At 32.1% G+C, this 11,718-nt stretch overlaps 1 protein-coding gene across 3 annotated transcripts in view; it reads right to left on the reverse strand.

The window, feature by feature from the left end:
• Window positions 1-1,489: 1,489 nt before the first annotated feature.
• The window catches only part of LOC110611356 (probable leucine-rich repeat receptor-like serine/threonine-protein kinase At3g14840), a 34,160-nt gene continuing 23,931 nt past the window's right edge, over window positions 1,490-11,718 (reverse strand). For 2 of the 3 annotated variants that reach the window (XM_021751633.2, XM_021751632.2), the window contains exons 14-24: window positions 6,165-6,218; window positions 6,017-6,052; window positions 5,790-5,830; window positions 4,827-5,203; window positions 4,522-4,717; window positions 3,811-3,945; window positions 3,425-3,543; window positions 3,135-3,345; window positions 2,762-2,999; window positions 2,326-2,482; window positions 1,491-2,188 (exon numbers count right to left, since the gene is read on the reverse strand). In XM_021751633.2, the coding sequence (XP_021607325.1) occupies window positions 1,793-2,188; window positions 2,326-2,482; window positions 2,762-2,999; window positions 3,135-3,345; window positions 3,425-3,543; window positions 3,811-3,945; window positions 4,522-4,717; window positions 4,827-5,203; window positions 5,790-5,830; window positions 6,017-6,052; window positions 6,165-6,218 (1,960 nt within the window). In that variant the 3' untranslated portion in view covers window positions 1,491-1,792. Of the gene's footprint in view, window positions 2,189-2,325; window positions 2,483-2,761; window positions 3,000-3,134; window positions 3,346-3,424; window positions 3,544-3,810; window positions 3,946-4,521; window positions 4,718-4,826; window positions 5,204-5,789; window positions 5,831-6,016; window positions 6,053-6,164; window positions 6,219-11,718 lie in introns of all 3 variants that reach the window. The other variant, XM_043954823.1, reaches the window with a different exon arrangement.

Genomic DNA, 11,718 nt, shown 5'->3' on the forward strand with positions numbered 1-11,718 from the left:
TTAAAATTATTTTAATCGTATTCTTTTATTATTTATATTATTAAAAATTAATAAATTTATTACGAGTTATCACTCGTAACATTAATACTATATCAGTAAATTTTAGAATAAAATAAATAATAATTTAAAATTTTAAAATAAAATTATAATAAAACTAAAAGTATAAAATTTTTAATAATTATTTATTTTATTAATAACCTTTTAAAAAATAAAAAAATAAAAACTGAATTTTATAATTTCAGATAAATTATATATATATTTTTAACTATTTAATCCAATCAAATTAAATAATTAAATATGTAATTTATATATTATTAATTTTTTAAAATTCACCCTAAATACTAATATAATTTAGCACTCTGACTTGCTACACCTTTTCTATCATCTACAACCTTCTCAAGATGATGTTTCCTCTATAAAAAATGTTTTTTCACATGTGAATATCGATGGAATTAGATTTATCTCAAAGCGAACCGAGATTAGCACCATAAGTTTGGATATGCAAAACAACAAACAGTTTAGCATGCTATTGATTATTTAAGGATTGTTTATAGATTTAAACTTAAAGATTACAATTACAGGCAAATGACTACGTACAAGGTCACCTACTCTCAAGCATTAACTCAACTGAATGCCAAATCTATTGTAAACCTAAATGAATTTCAAATTTATTCTTTTCATGTTTAAAACTGTTTCCTTCATTGTTGAAGGACTTTTATTTTGAAGTTAAGTTTGTACCTCTTATCAACCTTTGCTATATCTATAATAATTTTAGTATTTTAAATTTCTATATACACTTAAAAAATCATTCTCAAAAACATAAGAATATGAGGCAACTAGCAAAGTTATTGGACTAATATTTTTATATTTTTCTAAATTAAATCCGCAAACTCTTAGGTAATTCGGTTTATTTATATTTTAAAAACATTATTTATATCAAATATGAGTTTTCAAAATTTTTTTAAAATTAATTAACTCATATATTTCAAACAAGTATATTTTTTAAAAATTAGATTAATTATTTTAAAATAAGAAAACTGTGATATGATTATATTATTAAAAATAAATATTTTCTCCTATTCATAATTTTTATTCATTTTACCTTTTTATAAATATTAAAAAAAATTTTTGTGATTTTTTAGTTATATTTATTTTAAAAATTTTAAATTATATTAAATATTAAGAGATATTTTGAAAATGAGATAAAATTAAATAGAATTATAATAATTAATTTATATGTTATTATAGTATAAAAAAATTAGACTAATTTTCAAATAATTAAAAAAAGTGAAAAAAATTATAAAATGAAGAAAGTACTAAATAATGATAATAATAGATAATTTTCTAAAATATTATTAAACTGTTCGCATTGATTTGTATAAGTTAACAATTCAAGAAATTACAACTCTATTAACAGGTGAAATAGTGCAATCCTAGCTTAACTTACAAACCTATTTATGAGAATATAAATCTAAACTAAGTAGAAATTTTACAGTGCCATTCTTTTCTTTTTTTCTTTTTCCTTTTTTCTTTTTTTAAAGAACCCTAATTAACTATGTTGACTTCTTAAATGAGCCTAGTCCACAAAGTGGCCAAGGGTAAATAAATTATTCAACATTGACACAACCCCAATTGTTAAGAATGTGCAAGCTCACATTCTTTCAATTTTTTTTTTAAAAAATTTTTTCTAAAACAGAAGTTGCACATAAAGAGATAAATGTACTTGAGAACTGAAAATTACAAGCTTTACTGCTTTAGGACATAAACACGGTTGATAATTGTAACTATTTAGCTAATTTCTCTTCTCCCAATAATCAGAATCCAAAATAAGTGGATAAAGATCCTGAGCAGAAGAGGAAGAAGCAGTCCAAGGTCCATCCAGTGATTTGCTTTTGGTCATGCTGGAACTTGTATCTTCAATGCTGTGCTGAAAATGCTTCCTCATTGCTTCAATGTTCATCTCATCATGTGATTTTGAGACACTTGCATCCAAAACCAAATCTTCAACAGAGGTCTTGCCTTCCAGCATACTTACCACTGAAGACATTGTAGGCCTAACTGCCGGAGAGACATTGGCACATAGCAGAGCCACGTTGATCAATGTCATCATCTGCTCCTTGTCATACTTCTTCCCCAGCTTTGGATCAACAAGCTCCAATAAACTTTCTCTTTCTTTTAAAACAAGTGCCTGAAAGCATGATGTATATAAATACAACTGAGGAATCCTTGCCGTCTTTGTTATTTGTTTATTTCAGGAATGAAGATATAAACAAAGAAATGAAGTCCTTCAGTCGAAGGAGCAACTATTTCTAATAATAGTTTTACCCAATCAAGAAGATAAAAGCATTCCTCCTTTGGATTTTGTCGGTAACTACTGTTGCTCCTCCCACTAACAATTTCTAAGGCAACAATTCCATAACTATACACATCTGCTTTATCGGTCAAATAACCCCGCATTGCATATTCAGGTGCCATATATCCCCTGCAAAATGAAAATAATGACACGTAAACTTCCATCACAGGCATTGTTGTTAAGCTAAATAAGAGAGGGACAATTTTTATGTGCAATAGTGAGATGTATTCATTAGCAATAAAGCAGCAGTATTTATCCATTCAGGTTGCAATTGTATTATCGTAAACTGTCCAGATTTACTTAAATGGATAAGCTATATTGCTGTTCATCCTTTCACTTTTGTGATGTTAAACTACGAAAAAAAAAAAGAGTGATAATCATTGAAAAGGTTTGAGGAAGCTAACTCACAAGGTTCCTGCAACTCGGGTGCTTATGTGGGTATTCTCTTCTTCATCGAGTTTGGCCAGACCAAAATCAGAAATCTTGGGATTTAAGTTCTTATCAAGCAGAACATTAGTGGCCTTTATATCTCTGTGCACAATCTTCAACCTTGATTCTTCATGGAGGAAAGCCAAACCTTTCGCTATGCCAATGGCTATCTTGTGTCTTGTAGGCCAGTCCAAATTTAACTGGCACTCTTCGTGACCTTTTAAATTATCAGTGTACAGTAAGTATAAAGATAGTAACATAATCACATGAAGTTTTCAGATATGCTTGCATCATGTAAATGGAAATTTGGATATTCAAAGTAGTTAAGTTAATTATGTTTGCCAGCTTTTACCGAACAAAGCACGAGCAAGGCTGTTATTTTCCATGTACTCATACACCAGCAACAATTGATTTCCTTCAATACAACATCCATAGAGCTTTACAAGATGAGGGTGTTGGAGAGCAGAAATCATGCCAATCTCATTAACAAATTCGCGATTTCCCTGCTTGGATTTGGAGGAAAGCTGCTTCACAGCAATTATGGTGCCATCTGAAAGAAAGCCCTGCATTAAGCAAGAAAGTGTAATCTTTTTCCTACAATCAAAAACTCAATAGAGTAGTGTAAGTAATTGTGTTGCATACTTTGTAAACAGGACCGAAACCACCTTCTCCAATTTTATTAGAAGGGTCAAAGTTGTTGGTAGCAGCTTTAATTTGTCTCAATGCAAATGAACCTGTTTGTATATCTAGGCCCCTCAGATCTGTTGAAGAAGCAAAATTTTCTTAGAAAAGTGTCGCATCTCCATAGAAATAAATGTTGTAAGAATATTAACTTTGACTTTAACCTAACACAATTATGTTTTACTAGTTAAATTCGCAGCAGCAGTACTATTGCAGTATCAAGTTTCAAACATATTGTGCACCATCAACTTATTGTATGAAGCTGAAATGGAAAAAAGAAAAAGAAAAATCTAAAGAATAAAGATCTAGCAACACAAGCAAATAAGTTGAAATTGAAAGAAAAATACCTTGATCCATTTCATCTTTATGTCTTAAACAACCTTTCCACCAGAGAACACCAATAACCAGAAAGATGATAACTACTACAGCAATTGCAATTCCAACAATGGTGCCTGCAGATATCCTACTGCCAGGTGTAGAATCTGCATGAAGAAAGAATATGAAACCAATAGATAATTGAGCTTAAATTGTTAGGGAAATTTGTTCGACAATGTACCACCTATAATGATCTAGCAAATATTGCAACTTCAGATTAACAAGAAAAAGGAACAATTTAACGTTCTCTATTTTTGTGTTTTTACGGGTTAAAAAATTGAAAAATAAAGCTATTTTTTTTATTCCTTTTGAATAGTCCAGACTACTGCTTATGACAGCAGCACTAGCTTCACATTGCATATTCATACAAAACTACTTGCCAAATTCATCAACCATAATTCAATAGAAAATCAAAAATCCCTGGGTGTGACAATTGACAGTAAACTAAACAATAGAAAAACTTTCACACTTTTTTCTCATTCTTTCTCCATTGCATGATAAGGGAAAATAAGTATGAAAAAGAGAAAAAGAGTTAATTCAAAAACTAAGAAGTCGAACAATTTTCAAACTAGACTAGAGCATGTTAAAGTAGTCATTGCATCATATAAGAATAAAATCTAAAGATTTAATGCTTGTTGTTGTACACAAATGTGTACTGGAAGCTCCAAAAATTGTTGACTTACCAGAAGTGACAGAAATGGCTGATATTAGAGGACCATAAACTCCTTTTTGAGGGATACCAGTTGTCCCCTTTCCACCCCAATAAAAGCGTATGTCAAGTGTATGACTTGTTACACTGGCTGTAAAATTTTTTATAATTGCCTTACCAACCCCACCTGCTTCATCCTCGATATTAAAATCATTTTTTACAAGCTTTCCCTGTATTACAGGCAAAAAAATTATATAGGGCTCAAGTTCAAGAAGGATGAAGACTGGATTTTGAACATTCATGTTATCCTAGATGATAGTTATCAATATGAGTAGTTACCTGAATGTAAATATCAAACAGGCGCCTTCCGAGGCTGCCATATGTGTTGTCATCAGTAAATATTATCTCCGCAAAGTGGAGTCTAACTGTGTAGTTCCCATTTCGCATGCAGAAACCATAATAAGTAAAAGAGAGTGGAGAAAGGCGTGCATCCCTGTATAGTTCAGAAGTGCCAGCGGGAAGTTCAGTTGTGTTTGTCCCGGTATAGGAATCTGTTGGAAGGCCATTATCCATGAAATGTCCAGTGCTGCTGAATGCCCAGTTAGTTCTACCTTGGTAGAATGTTGAAGGTCCAGCTTGGTCTACATCATCTTCATATGAAATTCCGTTAAACTTAGCTTCCGTCCCTCCACAATTTATATGGAAGGAATTGAAATCTAGCACCAGAACAAAATGAATCAGTCATCATGGATTGGAAGAGGAACACAAAAACAACAATATTTTTTAAATATACTATTAAAATTACCAATCAATCTTGCTCTCTCTCTCTCTCAATTTGTGTGTGTTTGAAATCCTCTTATCCTAGTTGGATCGCATCATTTTAAATTGAGCAAGGCCATCGAAATGTTGAGCTTGCATCCACTTGTTTATGACTTAGCCTCCAATGTGTGCTTTTGTGACACTTTTTTACTATTACCGGACTATTGGTGACACGTGTAAATTTTCATCACAATTATCGGCAAACTGATTCTAGATATTCCATGAAATTGTTATGGGGAAGAGTGGTCGGCTTTGTGACAGAGTTAGAAACATAAGCTGAGAGCATTTCTGAATGCAAAAGCTTTCATCTCTAAAATGTTACGCTGGTGTTAAAGAATGAAAAGCACCAACATAATTTTATACTTTTTATCTCTCTGACTTCTAGGACTAGCTTATAATGTATTGAAGGTTCAATATATTAAGAAAAAAAAGAAAAGAAAAGAAAAGAAAAACCTTCTGCATCCAATTCATAACTTGACTTACATTTTGAACATTGGTCGCTTCTTAAGCATGAAACAGAGGTACTGCAGATTTGAAAATGATGCAAGGTACAGATCAAGTCAGTATCAAATTACAGAATGAGTTATATGGAAGGATTAAACTGACAGTTATCAAACACATTGCTAGGAAATAGATAAGAAGTTAAGCATATAAAGCAAACAAAAGAATTTCATATTTAAAGAAAAGAAAAGGCACAATACGAGGCTTACGAAACATTTCCATTCGAGGAGCTTCCGAATAAGTTTCTGTAGGAAGCAAGTGAAACATTTAGTAGTATGCAGGGTAGACTGACAGAGAGCCATGTGTGTGTTTGTGCAGGAGAGAGATAGAGCGAGATAGAGTCAAATAAATTCTTACACTGTCCGCTGTTGACATGAGCTTTGAATTGTGAAATTATTATAGGAAAGATCACTGCAGAACAAATTTTCTAGTGAGCTATCATCTTTCTTGTTACTTCAAAAGCATTTTGCTTTCACTTTAAAGACCTTAGTTCATAATAGATTCAATATGGACACTGAAGAATGATATGCTGATTTCATATTTGGCTAGTAGTAGTAGTGAACTTCAACCCTCCTGCAGTTTTAAGAATTTTCTGATAGGAGCTTATGGTACTGCTCAAAATTCTAATCCCAACATATAACTAGGAATTGATAAAAAAGTGAACTAAAATAGTTATTATCATGGGATAATTACTACCATGTCTTTATAGTTTGACCTAACTAATTAAATTTTCTTTTAGTTTTAGAATTATATTAAAATATCCTTACATTTTTATTTTGTTAACTAAAAATAACATCCATTAATTTTTTACTGTTTACTTGTCTTAACTAATTAAAATGTCCATATAATTTTAAAATTATATTAAAATACTCTTACATTTTTGTTGTGTTAACTAAAAGGACACCCATTAGTTTTTATCCATTTTTTATCGTTAGCTTATCCATCAAAACTGAAAAAATAATGTATGTAAATTACCCTTCTTATCAAATAAAACTCATCACCCACTCCCTTTCAATCCGTCTCCACATTCATCCGCCTCATATTCTCTCACATTTCTATTCATATTCTCTTGAAAATTGAGATTTACAACCGTAACAAATTAGATTTGTAGGAAATAGTTGATGTATTTATTCTATTCTGAATGGTGGTATTTATACACATATGCGAGACTTTAAAAAAGAAGAGATCCTATACTTAATCATATAATTGATCTTATAAATCTTCCAATGATTATGAGTACAGGTTGTACCTTTCTGGTTAGTCCATAAGGGTCGGACACCCATATTCTAGGTAGGGGTGAGCAGTATTCGGTTCATACCGAAAAAATTGATCGAACCAAATTACTTCAAAATTTTGGTTCAATTTTTTATTCATTTCGGTTCGGATCGGTTCGGTTTTTAACTTTAAAATTTTTAATTATTTTGGTTCGATTTTATTTTGATGAGAAAAAATTAAAAAAAGCGAATCCAACCGATTAGTGATAATAGTATATTATTTTTAATAGTATAGAAAGATTAGATTATAATCAAGATTAAATTATTTCAATTAAATTTTAAAATACTAAAAATAAGGTATAAAAAATAAAAATTTTATTAAAAATCCAAACCGATCAAACTGAACTGAATCGGTTCAATTCTATTTCTAATTAAAATCGATTCGGTTTGATTTTGAATCAAACAGACTAAATGATCACCCCTAATTCTAGAACCATACAATCCAGTTACAAGAAAGGCGCTAAATCCAAAGCATGTCACCCCGAAGAGAAATAAATGAATTCCAAAGATCTTGGACAAATCCAAAGAAGGTTTTCTTGTACGTTCATTGCAAAATATTTCTGGATCCTAATACACCCAATGCCAAATAGCTGCCAAGAAGCATAAGTCAGAAAACATAATATAAGCCCCAGCCACGCCTTCATAACTCGAAATACCTAAATCGTTATAGTTCATGTGATACTCCAACCACCCCACGAATTGGTTATTCCTAAATGAGTCATAAAAGGTATAACTCGAAATACCCAAATCGTTATAGTTCATGTGATACTCCAACCACCCCACGAATTGGTTATTCCTAAATGAGTCATAAAAGGTATAACGAACACTCTACACAATGTAATGTAATTCTCTTGATTCTCTAGATCTGTATATTACAACACTCCCCTTCAAGCTGGAACATGGATATTAATTATGCTCATCTTGTTATGGAGATACTGTATCCGAGGTCTACTAAATGGATTTGTGAATAAATCACCTAGTTGTTCTCCTTCCTTTATGTATCTGGTGAAAATTACATTTTCTTGAATCTTTTCTTGGGTAAAGTGATCGTCAAATTTGATGTGCTTAGTATGCTCGTGATATACTAGATTGGGGGCAATGTGAAGGGCAGTCTGATTATCACACTATAGTTTTTCTAAGGATGAGACATCCAAACTAACCCTGTCAATAAATGATTTATCCATAAATCACAAATGGATTGAGACATAGCTCTATATTCAGATTCTAAACTGGACCTCAATACAACATTTTGCTTATTGTTTTTCCAAGACACTAGAATTTCTCCCACAAAAGACTAAGTAACCCATAATAACCTTCTATGACTTTTTGCCGGCCTAATCAGCATATGAAAAACACTCCACTGTGATGTTTCCATGGTAGATGCAGATATAAATTGGCTTGCAATTATTATTGCAAAAGCAATATCTAGCATAGTCATCACCGTAAAATAGTTCAGTTTTCCAACCAACCTTCTGTATCTATCTGGGTCATCATTGGAGTCTCCATCATTTTTTATGAGACATATTTGAAATCATTGATATGCTACAAGGTATTGACATTTTGCTCTTGTTGTTGTTCTTGTAGTGGCAGTGGCATCATATTGATTGTAGCAACTATTGTATTTGTTGAGGCAGTGTGGTAGGGCTTGCAGTAGAGGGGGCTTGAAGCTGGTTCTCTAATGAAGAAAAAGCAAAGAGCAAGAAAAGGTACTTGGAGGAACAAAGGGTTGAGTTCAGATGGGCGGGAGTCAAGAATCGAAAGCCTTTCTAAAAAGGTGCTTGAAAATGGGTGGTTCATTGAATGTGATTTCAAGGCACTTTTTAAAGTCTTTGAATCCAATTGGGGAAGGGGCGGTGGTGAGTCAATGGTCATGGCTTACTAAGATTTGTAACAGCGAAGAGCAAGAATATAATAATTAGCTTTTATGGGTTGCCTTCAAAAGGATCTACTCAAGTCGTATTTTTGTTCAAAATTGAGAAAGATAGTAAACAATAGACAGAGAATTAGGACAAGGAAAATCTTTGTCTATCAAAGGAAGCATTTCCATTCCCTTTTCTTCTTGTGTTCCTCTTTCATTTTGCATTTCACTAATTCACTTTGCAATCCTTTTTGGATGATAACTCATTTTGGATGATAAATTTGGAGCTATCATGAAATAAAAATTTTGAGTTGTAGCTTTTCTATTTCCAAAGGTTTATAGCTTGACAACATATAAGTTGCAGGATTCCAAGTTTCTCGCAATTTTTCGAAAATAAAGAAACACAAACAGGGATCGTTATGAGTTGCCATGAAATGGAAAAATACAAACAGGAATAGTTTTCATGAAAATAGGGCATATCGTGAAATTCGTGCTTGATATGGATCTGTTTGTTGACAATAAATTTGTGGGATTTTATGTAAAGTTCAACAAGTTTATAAGCCTAAGAAAGTCTTGGATTATCTTTTTCAGAGAGATATTGTTAGTTGAAAAATTCATGGATATGGAAGACTAAATAATTTTTGTTTCTCTTGGAAGTAAAATGAACAAGGAGATGGAAAGGGAATTGAAAAGAATAAGCAGTATACTAGGGTAGTTTCTCCTATTAATGGTATTTTCAATGGAGGGATTTTCAATTTGAGCCAAATAGAAACTCAAGGAATAAAGTATTAGATTCTAAAATTACATGAATATATCTATAAATTATGATAAATCTTAGGAATTAAAAAATATTTTTTCTTAAAAATAATATATATTTTAAAAATAAGGTAAAAAAAAGTTTTATAATGATATGTTTTGAGAAATATATAATTATCATTACAGAAATAGAAATATTCTTTATAATAAAATAGTATGCATTTTCTATATGGGGTAAATTACTATGAAATTTCTGAATTTTAATAAAATTAACTAGTTAATTCTTATAATTCTTAACTTTAATTAAAACGTTTCTCATCTTCTCAAAATACAATCATTATATTCTGTTAATAATTCCATTAGTCAATGGCAAATTTGTCAATCAAATGAAATAAAGTATTTAGAAATTACAAAATTAACCTTAGGAGATAAGGATCAAAACATTTAGCTTATGTTACAGCTGAGGATGTGTACATTGAAATCGTAAAATGTGGATCCTTTTGCATTGTTAAAGAGTAGAAAGGATGGTGGAGATGAGGTGTCGACATGGTGGAGATGAAGTGTAGTCGTCTTTTGAGAGTTTGTCAAAGTATATAGGGAGCTCTAAGAAGAACCACAATTTCAAGATCATTTTAGGCAGCTAGACATGGGGAGATTCGCACCTAGAAATTTGAAAATAGATTGCACAATTGGCATTAAGAAACGAAGCAATATTAGCTGAAAATGACATCTAGAGGCTATGGGGACATCAAGCCCTCGCTTTCAACTTTAAGATATTTTTCCACATCAATAATGATGGACTTTGAAGCGACTGTTACCAGCAGATCAGAGGATTGCAGCCATGGTCACAAGGCGAGGAGCCAGATCTTTAACCAGAATAAGAGTTTCAACCAACAAGGCCACCATTTCTTCATTTATTGAGGATGAAGCTTCTGCCCAAGCTATAACTGTCGCCACTATAGTCCATCAAGGAGAAGACATCCCATCCTATGTCATAAAAAGTCCATATAGAAAGAAGAGAAGGCATAAAGAAAGAGGCATCAATACCCTAAATCTTTTGAAGGATGAAGCAGAGGAAACTGAAAGTAGGCCATTGAATGAAGAGGAATGATAGAGCCAAATTTAGACTCATTTTTCATGTTGTTATTTATGTTAATTTACACATTTTCTACCTAAATTTGTGGTTTTAATTTTATTTTGCAGAAAATGGTGTAAAAGGGCAATTTAGTATAAATGGCTTTAAAACTGCCTAAAAGAGAGCAAAAGAAAACAAGTTGGTTTGCCCAAGTCCGTTTGCCCAAATCCAAGTTGAAGCTGAAATGGGAGAAAAATAATCTGCTGTTTGACCAGACTGTTTGCCCAAACAGACCAGCAGAACAAAAGCAGTGCACAGACAGAAGGGAAGACAGACTGTTTGCTCGAGCTGTTTGCCCAAACAACCCGGGCAAACAGCACTTGCGACAGCAGACAGCAGATTGCGGGAAATTCAAATTTTGAATCTTCAAGAAGTCTTATTCACACCAAACACGTGAGGACAACTCAACTACCCTTCAAGGCACTTCAATGCTCAATCCCACATATTTAGGAAGCCAAATCTCATCAAGATACAATTACCTTCCAAGAATTCAAATACAATTGGGAAAATGAATCCAATCCAAACAAGGAAACTAGGGCAGCTCTTCATCTATAAATAGATAGCAAACCAACAATCAAGGATATATCTCCAATCTTGGGAATCAAGGCCAGCAGCCTCGGCACCTCCAGCAGTACCAGCCGGCTCTTCTTCTACCTTTTTCTTGCTTTCTTTCTTTTCTTTTATGTTTGTTTCAGCCATGAGTGGCTGAAACCCTTATTTCTAGTTGAAGATTAAGTGAAACTTTAGTTGTTTATAGATTGGGAGATCTGAACATATTATGTTAATCTTTTATTTATCAATATTTATGCAATTTGATGCTTAATTCTATTGTTGCTTTGTTATTTAGATCAATAGGGCCCATTGATTTTTGATTGCAAAGTGATAATT

This window comes from Manihot esculenta, chromosome 3 (genome assembly GCF_001659605.2).
Source record: "Manihot esculenta cultivar AM560-2 chromosome 3, M.esculenta_v8, whole genome shotgun sequence".
Classification (NCBI taxonomy): domain Eukaryota; kingdom Viridiplantae; phylum Streptophyta; class Magnoliopsida; order Malpighiales; family Euphorbiaceae; genus Manihot; species Manihot esculenta.